Raw genomic sequence first — 18,018 nt, forward strand, 5'->3', positions numbered from 1 at the left:
TGATTAAGTATAAGTTTTATTCTAAATATTGAACATATCGATTTGGTATCTTTTCGCTATAAGAAAGGAACAGATAGAATACAATTATTTTTTTCTTAACCACGCCCTTGTTTGCTCACATCGGATTCCGCCACGCGCAGAGATTGATGCCCAGCATGGGCACAGTGTGTGAAGAACATAAACTTGAAATAATGGCCATTGTTTAAGTAGAGAAGTGGGTCAAGGTGAACTTGTATATATCCCCGCCCAGCAGAAGACAAATGGGTCAAGGTGTACTTGTACATATCCCCTCCCAGTAGAGGAGGAGTTAGTCAAGGTGTACTTGTATATATCCCCTCCCAGGAGAAGACAAATGGGTCAAGGTGTTCTTGTATATATCCCCTCCCTGTAGAGAAGGAGTGGGCCAAGGTGAACCTGTATATATCCCCGCCCAGTAGAGGAGGAGTGGGTCAAGGTGTTCTTGTATATATCCCCTCCCAGTAGAGGAGGAGTGCATCAAGGTGTACTTGTATATATCCCCGCCCAGTAGAGGAGGAGTGGGTCAAGCTGTACTAGTATATATCCCCATCCAGTAGAGGAGGAGTGGGTCAAGGTGTATTTGTATATATCCCCGCCCAGTAGAGGAGGAGTGCATCAAGGTGTACTTGTATATATCCCCGCCCAGTAGAGGAGTGCATCAAGGTGTACTTGTATATATCCCCGCCCAGTAGAGGAGGAGTGGGTCAAGGTGTATTTGTATATATCCCCACCCAGTAGAGGAGGAGTGGATCAAGGTGTACTTGTATATATCCCCGCCCAGTAGAGGAGGAGTGGGTCAAGCTGTACTAGTATATATCACCACCCAGTAGAAGAGGAGTGGGTCAAGGTGTATTTGTGTATATCCCCAACCACAAAGTGTTAAGCTCATACTTCATGTCCCATGACATGACATTGCATTCACTTACTCACTATGCTTGCCGTAAAAGGCGACCAACGGGATCGGGTGGCCAGGCTCACTGACTTGGTTGATGCATGTCATCGATCCCAATTGCGTGGATCGATGCTCATGATGTCAATCACTGGATTGTCTGGTCCAGACTCGATTATTTACAGATCGCCGTCATATAGGTGGAATATTGCTGAGTGCGGCGTTAAACAACAAACCAACCAACCAAAACCAACCACTTACTCACTCTGTTTATGCAACATATTCACTGCTTTGAGTTCAATAAAAAGCTGTTATCAATTCAGACGCACCAGGCATCAAATGCAGGCATTTTGTCATCAAATATTTTCATTCCATAAACAAAGATAGTTATATTTAATAAATGTAAATTTGGTGCGGACATGAAGTTATATGCATGGTGTTCATTTTGTAAACACTGTGTCAGGTATCTTTTCATTGTCGAGAATGTTCAATCACAACTCTATACAATCACAGAACACCAGTGAAACATCACGACGTGGAGTAGTTGTCTAGCGGGATTGTCTCTGTGTCTTGGTGTGGTTGTCCGATGCATGGCAGTTCCCTGTAGCGGCTTGTGACCACAATCACCATGAGACACAAAACCGCCCCTAGGATCAGGGATACAATGATAGCACCCCCAAAAGCACCTACAGAACACACAGAAACAGAAAAAGTGAGACGATGTCAATACACCGGGTACCTGTAGAACATATAAAGACAAAAGCAGGGAGGCAATGACATCACCGCCCATTAGACCTGTAAAACACAAACAGAAGCAGGGAGACAATGACATCACCGCACATTACTCCCGTAGAACACAAACAGAAGCAGGGAGACAACGACATCACCGCCCATTAGACCTGTAAAACACAAACAGAGGCAGGAAGAACAATGACATCACGGCACATTACACCCGTAGAACACAACCAAAAGCAGGGAGACAATGACATCACCGCCCATTAGACCTGTTAAACACAAAGAGAAGCGGGGAGACAATGACATCACCGCCCATTAGACCCAAAGAACACAAACAGAAGCAGTGAGACAATGACATCACCGCCCATTAGACCTGTTAAACACAAACAAAAGCAGGGAGACAATGACATCACCGCCCATTACACCCGTAGAACACAAAAAGAGGCAGGGAGACAATGACATCAAGGCACATTAGACCTGTAAAACAAAAACAGAAGCAGGGAGACAATGACATCACCACCCATAACACCTGAAGAACACAAACAGAAGCAGTGAGACAATGACATCACCGCCCATTAGACCCAAAGAACACAAACAGAAGCAGGGAGACAATGACATCACCGCCCATTACACCCGTAGAACACAAACAGAGGCAGGGAGACAATGACATCACCGCACATTAGACCTGTATAACACAAACAGAAGCAGGGAGACAATGACATCACGGCACATTACACCTGTAAAACACAAACAGAAGCAGGGAGACAATGACATCACCGCCCATTAGACCATAAGAACGCAAACAGAAGCAGGGAGACAATGACATCACCGCTCATTACACCCGTAGAACACAAACACAGGCAGGGAGACAATGACATCACGGCACATTAGACCTGTAAAACACAAACAGAAGCAGGGAGACAATGACATCACCGCACATTAGACCCGAAGAACACAAACAGAAGCAGGGAGACAATGACATCACCGCACATTAGACCTGTAAAACACAAACAGAAGCAGGGAGACAATGACATCACCGCCCATTAGACCCGAAGAACACAAACAGAAGCAGGGAGACAATGACATCACCGAACATTACACCCGTAGAACACAAACAGAGGCAGGGAGACAATGACATCACGGCACATAAGACCGGTAAAACACAAACAGAAGCAGGGAGACAATGACATCGCCACACATTAGACCCAAAGAACACAAACAGAAGCAGTGAGACAATGACATCACCGCCCATTAGACCTGTTAACACAAACAAAAGCAGGGAGACAATGACATCACCCCCCATTACACCTGTAGAACACAAACAGAAGCAGGGAGACAATGACATCAAGGCACATTAGACCTGTAAAACAAAAACAGAAGCAGGGAGACAATGACATCACCGCCCATTACACCTGAAGAACACAAACAGAAGCAGTGAGACAATGACATCACCGCCCATTAGACCCGAAGAACACAAACAGAATCAGGGAGACAATGACATCACCGCACATTACACCCGTAGAACACAAACAGAAGCAGGGAGACAATGACATTACCGCACATTACACCCAGAGAACACAAACAGAGGCAGGGAGACAATGACATCACGGCACATTAGATCTGTAAAACACAATCAGAGGAAGTGAGACAATGACATCACCGCACATTAGACCTGTAAAACACACAGAGAAGCAGTGGGACAATGACATCACCGCCCATTACACCTGAAGAACACAAACAGAAGCAGTGAGACAATGACATCACCACCCATTAGACCTGTTAAACACAAACAGAAGCAGGGAGACAATGACATCACCGCCCATTACACCCGTAGAACACAAACAGAGGCAGGGAGACAATGACATCACGGCACATTAGACCTGTAAAACACAAACAGAGGCAGTGAGACAATGACATCACGGCACATTAGACCTGTAAAACACAAACAGAAGCAGTGGGACAATGACATCACCGCCCATTACACCTGAAGAACACAAACAGAATCAGGGAGACAATGACATCACCACCTATTAGACCTGTTAAACACAAACAGAAGCAGTGGGACAATGACATCACCGCCCATTACACCTGTAGAACACAAACAGAGGCAGGGAGACAATGACATCACCGCACATTAGACCTGTAAAACACAAACAGAGGCAGGGAGACAATGACATCACCGCCCATTAGACCCGAAGAACACAAACAGAAGCAGGGAGACAATGACATCACCGCACATTACACCCGTAGAACACAAACAGAGGCAGGGAGACAATGACATCAAGGCACATTAGACCTGTAAAACAAAAACAGAAGCAGGCAGACAATGACATCACCGCCCATTTGACCCAAAGAACACAAACAGAAGCAGGGAGACAATGACATCACCGCCCATTAGACCCGAAGAACACAAACAGAAGCAGGGAGACAATGACATCACCGCCCATTACGCTTGAACAACACAAACAGAAGCAGTGAGACAATGACATCACCGCCCATTAGACCTGTAAAACAAAAACAGAAGCAGTGAGACAATGACATCACCGCCCATTAGACCCGAAGAACACAAACAGAAGCAGTGAGACAATGACATCACCACCCATTAGACCTGTTAAACAGAAACAAAAGCAGGGAGACAATGACATCACCGCCCATTACACCCGTAGAACACAAACAGAGGCAGTGAGACAATGACATCAAGGCACATTAGACCTGTAAAACAAAAAAAGAAGCAGGGAGACAATGACATCACCGCACATTAGACCCGAAGAACACAAACAGAAGCAGGGAGACAATGACATGACCGCACATTAGACCTGTAAAACACAAATAGAAGCAAAGAGACAATAACATCACCGCCCATTAGACCCGAAGAACACAAACAGAAGCAGGGAGACAATGACATCACCGCCCATTACACCCGTAGAACACAAACAGAGGCAAAGAGACAATGACATCACCGCACATTAGACCTGTAAAACAAAAACAGAAGCAGGGAGACAATGACATCACCGCACATTACACCCGAAGAACACAAACAGAAGCAGGGAGACAATGACATCACCGCACATTACACCTGTAGAACACAAACAGAAGCAGGGAGACAATGACATCACCGCACATTAGACCTGTAAAACAAAAACAGAAGCAGGGAGACAATGACATCACCGCCCATTAGACCCAAAAGAACACAAACAGAAGCAGGGAGACAATGACATCACCGCCCATTAGACCTGTTAAACACAAACAAAAGCAGGGAGACAATGACATCACCGCCCATTACACCCGTAGAACACAAACAGAAGCAGGGAGACAATGACATCACGGCACATTAGACCTGTAAAACAAAAATAGAAGCAGGGAGACAATGACATCACCGCCCATTACACCTGAAGAACACAAACAGAAGCAGGGAGACAATGACATCACCGCCCATTAGACCTGTTAAACACAAACAGAAGCAGGGAGACAATGATAACCGCCCATTACACCCGTAGAACACAAACAGAGGCAGGGAGACAATGACATCACCGCACATTAGACCTCTAAAACACAAACAGAAGCAGGGAGACATTGACATCACCGCCCATTACACCTGTTAAACATAAACAAAAGCAGTGAGACAATGACATCACCGCCCATTACACCTGAAGAACACAAACAGAAGCAGGGAGACAATGACATCTCCGCCCATTAGACCTGTTAAACACAAACAGAAGCAGGGAGACAATGACATCACCGCCCATTACACCCGTAGAACACAAACAGAGGCAGGGAGACAATGACATCACCGCACATTAGACCTCTAAAACACAAACAGAAGCAGGGAGACATTGACATGACCGCCCATTACACCTGTAGAACACAAACAGAAGCAGGGAGACAATGACATCACCGCCCATTAGACCCGAAGAACACAAACAGAAGCAGGGAGACAATGACATCACCGCATATTACACCCGTAGAACACAAACACAGGCAGGGAGACAATGACATCACGGCACATTACACCCGTAGAACGCAAACAGAAGCAGCGAGACAATGACGTCACGGCACATTAGACCTGTAAAACACAAACAGAGGCAGGGAGACAATGACATCACCGCCCATTACACCTGAAGAACAGAAACAGAAGCAGTGAGACAATGACATCACCTCCCATTAGACCTGTTAAACACAAACAGAAGCAGGGAGACAATGACATCACCGCCCATTACACCCGTAGAACACAAACATAGGCAGGGAGACAATGACATCACGGCACATTAGACCTGTAAAACATAAACAGAAGCAGGGAGACAATGACATCACCGCCCATTAGACCCAAAGAACACAAACAAAAGCAGTGAGACAATGACATCACCGCACATTACACCCGTAGAACACAAACAGAAGCAGGGAGACAATGACATCACCGCACATTACACCCGTAGAACACAAACAGAAGCAGGGAGACAATGACATCACCGCACATTAGACCTCAAGAACACAAACAAAAGCAGGGAGACAATGACATCACCGCCCATTGTACTTGTAGAAAACTGGCTCGGGATGTGAGGTGTTTGCTTATGTTGGCGATGGAAAGACATCCTGTGGCAATCAATGCAACAATAAACATCCAAAGAATGCAAAAGACATCAAAATTATTTAGTTTCAACATATTCCCCTTTCCACATTGATACACTTTTGCCAAAGATGTTGGAGGGACTTTATCCCAGTTTCGGAGAAGTCCTTCTTTTGGCTGTCCGCAGCGTTCTACACAGTTGCTGAAACGTCATAGTTCGAGTGGAACTATTTCTTCATGCTTGGGAACAGACGGAGAATGAGGTTGATGTTGAACGAAGTCAAAGCCACAAGTGTGCATGAAGCCTTGACAATGGGCACTGGCGCATTGTCCTGATGGAAGATCACACCTTTCTCAGTTTTCTACGTCTCTCAATCTAATTTCAGCCTGTAATTGCCTTAAAAGTGTAGCATATAATGGTCCGTTTACTGTCTGGCCTTTTGGGAGATAGTCCGCCATGATGACACCCTGCGCATCCCAGAACACAGGGATCATAGCATTTCCAGCTTTGGTGGTGGAAGTGTTGAATCCAGGGTTCATCAAGAGGCACAAATCGTTTCAAGAACTTTTCTGGATCAGCTTCAAACAGAACTAGATTATCACGTTCTCTCTCCTGAGAAACGCCTACTGAACTAACAATATGACGCTCTTTCATTCGCCATCACATTATCATGGTCCGTCATCACCATATCCTGGATTCTCTGGAACACTTCCGGTGTTGCTGACGTGACAGGCCTTCCGAGACTGGGGTCGTCTATAATGTTCTCCCTGCCACGCATTAACAGTACTCATTTCTTCGAATTCATGAATGGATTTTAGTGACAAGTGCTTTTTCCGCTAGAAGTTGATCACTTCACCTTCTCCTCGTTTGTCCATTTACACAATTGTAACTGCGAAACAATTTACTAAACTGACTCATGTTTTTGTGGATATACTTCTATGACATTACATGCCCACAACAAAAGGTTTTACTAATATGCAATTCCTCCCGTGTGAGGCTCAGAACTGAAATATAACCATTAATATAACATGACCAATATATACAGAAACAACTACATCATCAAGAGTACATATAACTCACAATCAATGATACAGTTATCTTTCACAATAACCTATGACCATGATTGCATACTGCCACTGACATTTGATGAATGAATGAAGGAAGGAAGGAAGGAAGGAAGGAAGGAGGGAAGGAAGGAAGGAAGGGGAAGGAAGGAAGGAAGGAATATATAAACAGGCTATAAACAGTAAAATATTGGTAAGATTGCCACACGTTGTTTAGGATATGTTTAATTTGATATAAATACTTTGAGAATTCAATAATAGTGAAATGCCACGTTATTTCATCCATGTCATTGTTATCTGCACTTAGAATGATAATATTAATCATTTGCAAAAGTATTACATTTTGTACATTCCTTAGATATTTTGCTTCTAGATCCAATCCTTATTACATACTGCATGATGAGTTAACACTGACCAGTTGACACTCCTGCATGTGTGTGTTGTGCCTGTGTCTGTAGCTTCTGCGTGTGACAAGGTTTGGGCGGGGCTGTGACTGCCTGCTGAGTGGTCACTGTCGGACACGGCGAACTCGTCCTCGGCGGGCAGGTGACCGTTGGACAAGAACAGGTTGGACATGAGCAGACAGCTTTACCTGCAAACAATTCGAACATATACTCAATTACAAGAGAAACCCATGTCCCCAAGTATGGCTGTTGGCTCTTGAGATATGCCGCTGACAACTGACACAGTGTCTTGGGTTCCAACTGTCTGCCTGGCATTAGCTGGGCTGATAGGATGCGTTGGCGCATGTGAGAACGGACGACAGCCCCGTGTTGATGTAGAAACGTTACTCGTGGACGTCAGCTTCTTTGGCGATTCTTATCACTGTTTGTGTATTACATATAATAAGATGGTAGATGACAGTGTGGAGAACCTGTAGATCTTTCGCCACTCGTGTTGCCATCATACCTGCTTCAATCATACCAAGGTCTGGAATACGATGGTTAATGTCTAATCTGGACATGGTGCTTTCCGTGTCACTTAAACAAGTGACGGACGTTTGTTGCCACGTTCCGCTATTATGGGTGCATTAAACACCCAACAGTCCGTGTTTTAAATAATAATTGTGCGTGTTGTTCTCAGCACCTGCTCAGAAAGGCACGGTCTGGTCAGTTTGTCTCCAAATAGGATCGGAAGTTGCAATATGAGGTGTCCGTTTCTTTTGGAACTTAGTCTTCATGTGGAATGAAATTAAGCACCACTTGTAATTATGTGATAGCCAGTAGCCCATGGATCACTGTGTCTAGTTCCCATAATCCTAAGCCAATGGGTCATGGATTACATTATCCCACCCGTAGATTAGCCCTGGTATATGTAAAACTAGGACAACAAGTACTGGGCGGACAATGAGTCATGTCACAGAAGACGTAGTGCGCAAAGTCCGACCAGGAAACATAATCACTGCAAAGTTGACATCAGGAATCCTATTGCGGGGTATGTTATGTGCGGGATTGTACTGTGGAAATAACGGTTGTAAGTCGATCCTTCCACGTGGTCCAGAGGTAGGTGCAGAGACCACAGATAGACATAATGTCATACGCGGCTGATCGATATGTTCCAAGCTTCACATAGAAATAAACTGCCTAAGGACATTAAAATGATGTTTTCTTGAACATATTCTCATTCCATATTGATACACTTTTGCCAACGATATTGAAGGGACTTTATCCCAGTTTCGGAGAAGCCCTTCTCTTGGCTGTCCACAAAGTTCTACACAGATGCTAAGACGTCATAGTTCGAGTCGAAATGGAAGTCTGAAGGAGAATATGTTGAGTGCTGAAGGAGTTAAACGCCACGCCTGTGTTTTGTAGCTATGGCAATGACTGACTTCTGCATTGGCGCATTCTCAGCCTCCCATGTCTCTTAATCTTAATTTCATCCTGTAATTACCCGAGAAGCGCAGCGAATTGTTGACCGTTTATCATCTGGCCTTTTGAAAGATAGTCCACCATGATGTCATCCCAAAACACGGGATAGTTATCTTTCCGGCTTTGGTGGTGGTGATGCCAAATGGTTCCACTGTGTTGATTGTTGTGTGGACTCAATGAGGACATGATATCATGAAGCCAGGTTTTATCCGTAGGCACAAATCGTTGCAAGAACATTTCCGGATCAGCTTCAAACAAAGCTAGATTATCACGACATCTTAGTGCGGTTTTGATCAGATGTCAGAAGCTAACACTTTCTTTATTGCCAAAGCTTCTGTGATAATGGAATGCCCACTGAACTAGCAATATATCGGTCCTCACCATATCCTGGATCCTCTGGATTATGTCTGGTGTTGGTGACATGACCGACCTTCCTGGACGGGGACGGTCTTCAAGGCTCTGCTGCCAACCTCCTTACAGTGGCATAGGAAGGGGCATCCTCCTAGTGGCAGACTCATATCTTCATGGATGGTTTTGGTGTTTTCCTTTTGTTCATTTTGGAAACGTCACAGACCCATGCTTATTTTACTGACTTGTCACAGCGAAACAATTCGCTCAACTGACTCAAGTATATTATGGATATACCTCTATGGCATCATGTGATGTCAACAAGAAAATATTTTACTATTACGCAATTCCTTTAATGTAAGGCTCAGAACTGAAATATTAAAATTAATTACTAAACCATGATCAATGTATACAGAACGAATCACATTGTAACGAATCAGGCCTTACTTTGACCTTGAGGTAGATGTTGGCCTTACTTCTAGTAGAGCTGGTCCTGCAACCATTAAACCTCAAGTAACTGACAATCAATGATACGAATATTTACCACAATGCTCTGAACGATGACCTTGATGGCATACTGCAACTGACATTTGATTCGGCAAGACTTCACATACATGCAAATACCAAGTCGTATTTTAAGTGATAACAGTGATGAGATAACACTGACCAGTTGACACTCCTGCATGTGTGTGTTGTGCCTGTGTCTGTAGCTTCTGGGTGGGGCAAGGTTTGGGCGGGGCTGTGACTGCCTGCTGAGTGGTCACTGTCGGACACGGCGAACTCGTCCTCGGCGGGCAGGTGACCGTTGGACAAGAACAAGTTGGACATGAGCAGACAGCTTTACCTGCAAACAATTCGAACATATACTCAATTCTATGGCTGTCGGCATCTGAGGTTAGCCTCTGACAACTGACACACTGCGTTTGCTGACACAGGTCGAAGTGTGTGTTGGTGGAGTGGTTTTGGTGTGAGTGTATGTGTGTGGATGTGGAGGGGGAGGAGTGCTTTTTTGTGTGTTTTTTGTGTGTGTGTGTGGTGTGTTGTTATCGTCCCCTGGACATTGAATACATAGGACGCTGATAATTAAGATACCCATATGTCCTGCAGAGCCGTGAGTGTGACTTGTCACCACGGGTATGCCAGTAATGTTTATTTGTCAAAGTGATGAAAGCTTGATAAATTACTGCCTGTTATCTTCAAACCTTTTATCTTTCTATAAATCGTTTCAAATACACGGCAGAGCAGAATCACACCACCTTCCTCTGTACATGGCATTACCAGCATACCGATGCAATCTGAACAGTTTATAATCGTCATGAACGTGATATGTGGGACGAGTGTCGAAGTGAGGAGTTCAGTAATAGATGGCAGTCCGATAGCTGCAGACAAGACCTGATCTGTGCTACTGATAGGAGAAACAGCAGTGTGGATACTTCTGTCGAAGCAGTGTACATGTGTTCTGAATGCTAGGTCTACTTAGAGATGCTAGGTTTACTAAGAGTGAGTGAGTGAATATTGCTTAACGCCGCATCAGCAATTTTGCAGCTATTCGCGGCGAAGGTTTACTAAGAGATGCTAGGTCTATTGAGTGATGCTAGGTCTACTTAGAGATGCTAGGTCTACTTATAGATGCTAGGTCTATTGAGAGATGCTAGGTCTACTTGGAGATGCTAGGTCTATTGAGAGATGCTAGGTCTATTGAGCGATGCTAGGTCTATTGAGCGATGCTAGGTCTATTGAGAGATGCTAGGTCTATTGAGAGATGCTAGGTCTATTGAGTGATGCTAGGTCTATTGAGAGATGCTAGGTCTATTGAGAGATGCTAGGTCTACTGAGAGATGCTTGGTCTATTGAGTTATGCTAGGTCTATTGAGTGATGCTAGGTCTATTGAGTGATGCTAGGTCTATTGAGAGATGCTAGGTCTATTAAGTGATGCTAGGTCTATTGAGAGATGCAAGGTCTACTTGGAGATGCTAGGTCTATTGAGAGATGCTAGGTCTATTGAGTGATCCTAGGTCTATTGAGTGATCCTAGGTCTATTGAGAGATGCTTGGTCTATTGAGTGATGCTAGGTCTATTGAGTGATGCTAGGTCTATTGAGAGATGCTTGGTCTATTGAGTGATGCTAGGTCTATTGAGAGATGCTAGGTCTATTAACAGATGCTAGGTCTATTGAGAGGTGCTAGGTCTATTGAGATATGCTAGGTCTATTGAGAGATGCTAGGTCTATTCAGTGATGCTTGGTCTATTGAGAGATGCCAGGTCTATTGAGAGATGCTAGGTCTATTGAGAGATGATAGGTCTATTGAGAGATGCTAGGTCTATTGAGATATGTTAGGTCTATTAACAGATGCTAGGTCTATTGAGAGATGCTAGGTCTATTGAGTGATGCTTGGTCTTTTGAGAGATGCTAGGTCTATTGAGAGATGCTATGTCTATTGAGAGATGCTAGGTCTATTGAGAGATGCTAGGTCTATTGAGTGATGCTTGGTCTATTTATAGATGCTAGGTCTATTAACAGATGCTAGGTCTTTTGAGAGATACTAGGTCTATTGAGTGATGCTTGGTCTATTGAGAGATGCTAGGTCTATTGAGAGATGCTTGGTCTACTTAGAGATGCTAGGTCTACTTGGAGATGCTAGGTCTATTGAGAGATGCTAGGTCTATTCAGTGATGCTAGGTCGATTAAGAGATGCTAGGTCTACTTGGAGATGCTAGGTCTATTGAGAGATGCTAGGTCTATTGAGTGATCCTAGGTCTATTGAGAGATGCTTGGTCTATTGAGTGATGCTAGGTCTATTTAGAGATGCTTGGTCTATTGAGTGATGCTAGGTCTATTAACAGATGCTAGGTCTATTGAGTGATGCTAGGTCTATTGAGTGATGCTAGGTCTATTGAGAGATGCTAGGTCTATTGAGAGATGCTAGGTCTATTGAGAGATGCTTGGTCTATTGAGTGATGCTAGGTCTATTGAGTGATGCTAGGTCTATTGAGAGATGCTTGGTCTATTGAGTGATGCTAGGTCTATTAACAGATGCTAGGTCTATCGAGATATGCTAGGTCTATTGAGTGATGCTTGGTCTATTGAGAGATGCTAGGTCTATTGAGAGATGCTAGGTCTATTGAGAGATGCTAGGTCTATTGACTGATGTTAGGTCTATTAACAGATGCTAGGTCTATTGAGAGATGCTAGGTCTATTGAGTGATGCTTGGTCTATTGAGAGATGCTAGGTCTATTGAGAGATGCTAGGTCTATTGAGAGATGCTAGGTCTATTGAGAGATGCTAGGTCTAAAGAGAGATGCTAGGTCTATTAAGGGGGAAACTAGGTCTATTGTGTGATGCTTGGTCTATTGAGAGATGGAGAAATTATAGGATACAGAATACCATAATAGTAATCAGGAGGCCAGGTGAGCACTTCGAAGGTACGAGGCAAACACTAGATGTAAGTATACTCCATTTGAGAAAGAGCAGCTACATATCCTTACACCTCATATATATCCTTCCTATAGGAGGCATTCGAAAAGTATATATAGCAAATAGATATGTAACACCACCAATATATCACAATATCAAGACCACAAAATATCAAGATTAAACATTTGTTGTCATATTTCAAGTATGCCTTCGAGATCAGAAATGTACTTTAGTGGAACATGCGAATGTTCTACAATGAACATTTGTATGAGTCATACTGTGACCAGGTGATTTTTAAATACACCTCATCATAGTGGGGTCAGGATGGAATCCGGTTACGAAGATGGGCAGTGTGGAACCGCTTCACAGCTGCTGGATATCGAGCTGGAAGACCTGTGAAAAGTCCCTAGCTCACCTTAGAACATCAAAGGCATGACTGGACTGAACTGCTGTGCACCGCAGCCTTCCCGGAGATAACCAGGGGCACACCATGGATGACACCTCCACACCTCACAATCCTTACCATCGTTCATGGACAACAATACTCGTCCCCAACGATGTCCGACACGAATACTGACATGCACGTGGATGGTCAAATCCAACAAAGACCACTGCCCACGCGTAACAACCATAACAAAGGTGCCCTGGCCATCAAGGAAAGGCAACTGCTGACATGCCGGAATATACGGGGCTTGGTTCGTGAGGAGAAGCGGTTATACGTGCATGAAATGGTTACACGAGTGTTCAAAATGTATGCACATTAGAGTGACTCTACGGCTTGTCTGGACCTTTACGGTAATAATAGTCACAAGCATCGCGTGGGAGGGCAAATATCAACCAAAAGGACCACCATATATCAAAGTTACATATGCTCATGAGCCATATTTACACAATAGTCGGCGTCACGTTCGCCACAAAATACTTCACATTTATTCAAAGCTGAGTAAAATTAGGAGTTGCACTTAAATATTTGTCCATGTTATATAAACTGATAGAAATAAGTAAAACGTAAATATGTAAGAGTATGGGAAACAGGTGACATAATATCCCACTAGTATCCTGAAGATGGTCTGCACACAACCAACTTTAATCAACTGAAATGTGATCAACAAATCATGCGCGTGGGAAGAAAATGGCATATCTACTAAAAATACAAACACATACGCGCGCGCTTACGCACACGCACGCACGCACGCACGCACGCACGCACGCACGCACGCACTCATATTATCACATATTATGTACAGTGAGACATACTCGTAGTACTTGGTGGACGTGGAGTCGAAGAAGATGTTGTGACGTGGACGATGGGTGGCGCCGTAGCCCTGGGTGTGAGGGCAGGGCGACCGGTTGGCGTGTTGATGGGTTGTGGGGTCTTCTCTTGGCTTGTGGGAGACGGGACAGGTAGGTTGCCAGGTAACGTGGGGATCAGGAAGGCTGTGGTTGGGTTGGTTGGTGTTGTCACTGTGCTGAAGTCCTCGGGAAAGGATATTTGCTGGATCCGCTCCGTCTTAAGTCGAATCGGCTGGAACAGCGGGTAAACAAATCATTGAGCAATATTATGGGGTAAGAACGAGCTGCAGAAAACAAACTTCACAATCGCAGCTTAAAAAATCAATTTCAGTTTATGTACTATTGAGTGTTACCGATTTCTGATATTTGGGAATCATTCCGAGATATGTTTTCTCTCACAACTGTACAGACATGCCACTCTTCTTGTAGACGGTAGCTTCGTGTAGGTAGTTAAAGTACAGTACTTAAAGTAATGCCTAGCTTTTTAACACGTCTACTTAGAATTTAGGGACAAAGTCCTCATCATGCTAGGTGCATCGGTGCCAGCTTCCGCTATATCTGGGTTCTAGGGAAGAGAATCTGTATTTATGACATTATTCTATCTACTTATTTATTAACCTATACTCATCGTATTTGTCGAGTACCTTGCCCTCCACGCTGGTGACGAGCACCAGCCTCTGAGTCTCCACCGTCCCCTTGAGGAAGTTGTAGGCGGGAAGAAGGGGATGCTGCTTCACGGGATTGGCTACCTGGGCGTTGGTCACCGGTGTCCGGTCCAGAAGTAGGCCGGACACATACAGGTAGTTCCCGCCGTCGAACTCCACCTAGACAGGGTATAGTACCTGATATCATACAGAACGAGACAGGGTGCAGTAGCTGATATCATACAGCAACTAGACAGAGTGCAGTAGCTTATATCATACAACTAGACAGGGTATAGTACCTGATATCATACAGAACGAGACAGGGTACAGTAGCTGATATCATACAACTAGACAGGGTATAGTACCTGATATCATACAGAACGAGACAGGGTACAGTAGCTGATATCATACAGCAACTAGACATGATGCAGTAGCTGATATCATACAGCAACTAGACAGGGTGCAGTAGCTGATATCATACAGCAACTAGAGAGGGTGCAGTAGCTTATATCACACAGCAACTAGCGAGGGTGCAGAAGCTGATATCATACAGCAACTAGACAGGGTGCAGTAGCTGATATCATACAGCAACTAGACAGGGTGCAGTAGCAGATATCATACAACAACTAGAGAGGGTGCAGTAGCTGATATCATACAGCAACTAGCGAGGGTACGGAAGCTGATATCATACAGCAACTAGACAGGGTGCAGTAGCTGATATCATACAGCAACTAGAGAGGGTGCAGTAGCTGATATCGTACAACAACTAGAGAGGGTGCAGTACTGGATATCATACAACAACTAGAGAGGGTGCAGTAGCCGATATTATACAACAACTAGAGAGGGTGCAGTAGCCGATATCATACAGCAACTAGCGAGGGTGCAGCAGCTGATATCATACAGCAACTAGAGAGGGTGCAGTAGCGGATATCATACAGCAACTAGACAGGGTGCAGTAGCCGAAATCTTACAGCAACTAGACAGGGTGCAGTAGCTGATATCATACAGCAACTAGAGAGGGTGCAGTAGCCGATATCATACAGCAACTAGACAGGGTGCAGTAGCTGATATCATACAGCAACTAGAGAGGGTGCAGTAGCTGATATGAGACAGCAACTAGACAGGGTGCAGTAGCTGATATCATACAGCAACTAGAGAGAGTGCAGTAGCTGATATCAAACAACAACTAGAGAGGGTGCTGTAGCCGATATCATACAGCAACTAGACAGGGTGCAGTAGCTGATATCATACAGCAACTAGAGAGGGTGCAGTAGCTGATATGAGACAGCAACTAGACAGGGTGCAGTAGCTGATATCATACAGCAACTAGAGAGAGTGCAGTAGCTGATATCATACAGCAACTAGAGAGGGTGCAGTAGCTGATATGAGACAGCAACTAGACAGGGTGCAGTAGCTGATATCATACAGCAACTAGAGAGAGTGCAGTAGCTGATATCATACAACAACTAGAGAGGGTGCTGTAGCCGATATCATACAGCAACTAGAGAGGTCGCAGTAGCTGATATCATACAGCAACTAGACAAGATGCAGAAGCCGATATCATACAGCAACTAGACAGGGTGCAGTAGCCGATATCATACAGCAACTAGACAAGATGCAGAAGCCGATATCATACAGCAACTAGAGAGAGTGCAGTAGCTGATATCATACAGCAAATAGACAGGATGCAGTAGCTGAAATCATACAGCAACTAGACATGATCCAGAAGCCGATATCATACAGCAACTAGAGAGGGTGCAGTAGCTGATATCATACAGCAACTAGACAGGGTGCAGTAGCTGATATCATACAGCAACTAGAGAGGTCGCAGTAGCTGATATCATACAGCAACTAGACAAGATGCAGTAGCCGATATCATACAGCAACTAGAGAGGTCGCAGTAGCTGATATCATACAGCAACTAGACAAGATGCAGAAGCCGATATCATACAGCAACTAGACAGGGTGCAGTAGCCGATATCATACAGCAACTAGACAAGATGCAGAAGCCGATATCATACAGCAACTAGACAGGGTGCAGTAGCCGATATCAAACAGCAACTAGACAAGATGCAGAAGCCGATATCATACAGCAACTAGACAGAGTGCAGTAGCCGATATCATACAGCAACTAGACAAGATGCAGAAGCCGATATCATACATCAACTAGACAGAGTGCAGTAGCTGATATCATACAGCAACTAGACAGGGTACAGTAGCTGATATGAGACAGCAACTAGACAGGGTGCAGTGACCGATATCATACAACAACTAGACAGGATGGAGTAGCGGATATCATACAACAACAAGAGAGGGTGCAGTAGCCGATATCATACAACAACTAGACAGGAGGACGTAGCCGATATCATACAACAACTAGTGAAGGTGCAGAAGCTGATATCATACAGCAACTAGACAGGCTGCAGTAGCTGATATCATACAGCAACTAGAGATGATGCAGTAGCTGATATCATAGAGCAACTAGACAGGTTGCAGTAGCTGATATCAAACAGCAACGAGACAGGGTGCGGTAGCTGATATCATACAGGAACTAGAGAGGGTGCAGTAGCTGATATCATACAGCAACGAGACAGGGTGCAGTAGCCAATATCATACAACAACAAGAGAGGGTGGAGTAGCCGATTTCATACAGCAAACTAGACAGGGTGCAGTAGCTGATATCATACAGCAACTAGAGAGGGTGCAGTAGCGGATATCATACAGCAACTAGAGAGAGTGCAGTAGCTGATATCATACAGGAACTAGAGAGGGTGCAGTAGCTGATATCATACAGCAACTAGAGAGGGTGCAGTAGCTGATATCATACAGCAACTAGAGATGATGCAGAAGCCGATATCATACAGCAACTAGACAGGATGCAGTATCCGATATCATACAGCAACTAGATAGGGTGCAGTAGCTGATATCATACAACTAGACAGGGTGCAGTAGCCGATATCTTACAGCAACTAGACAGGGTGCAGTAGCCGATATCATACAGCAACTAGACAGGGTGCAGTAGCCGATATCATACAGCAACTAGACAGGGTGCAGTAGCCGATATCTTACAGCAACTAGACAGGGTGCAGTAGCCGATATCATACAGCAACTAGAGAGGGTGCAGTAGCGGATATCATACAGCAACTAGACAGGGTGCAGTAGCTGATATCATACAGG

The 18,018-nt window shown here is 44.5% G+C and overlaps 1 protein-coding gene across 3 annotated transcripts in view; it reads right to left on the minus strand.

Annotated features, from left to right (window-relative positions):
* Positions 1 to 1,159: 1,159 nt before the first annotated feature.
* LOC124142973 overlaps positions 1,160 to 18,018 on the minus strand; it is a 42,624-nt gene continuing 25,765 nt past the window's right edge. For 2 of the 3 annotated variants that reach the window (XM_048386330.1, XM_048386329.1), the window contains exons 14-18: positions 14,842 to 15,021; positions 14,162 to 14,429; positions 10,155 to 10,331; positions 7,687 to 7,863; positions 1,160 to 1,593 (exon numbers count right to left, since the gene is read on the minus strand). In XM_048386330.1, the coding sequence (XP_048242287.1) occupies positions 1,436 to 1,593; positions 7,687 to 7,863; positions 10,155 to 10,331; positions 14,162 to 14,429; positions 14,842 to 15,021 (960 nt within the window). In that variant the 3' untranslated portion in view covers positions 1,160 to 1,435. The remainder of the gene's footprint in view (positions 1,594 to 7,686; positions 7,864 to 10,154; positions 10,332 to 14,161; positions 14,430 to 14,841; positions 15,022 to 18,018) is intronic. The other variant, XM_048386331.1, reaches the window with a different exon arrangement.

Source organism: Haliotis rufescens, unplaced genomic scaffold (assembly GCF_023055435.1).
Source record: "Haliotis rufescens isolate VD_foot unplaced genomic scaffold, xgHalRufe1.0.p SCAF_6, whole genome shotgun sequence".
Classification (NCBI taxonomy): Eukaryota; Metazoa; Mollusca; class Gastropoda; order Lepetellida; family Haliotidae; genus Haliotis; species Haliotis rufescens.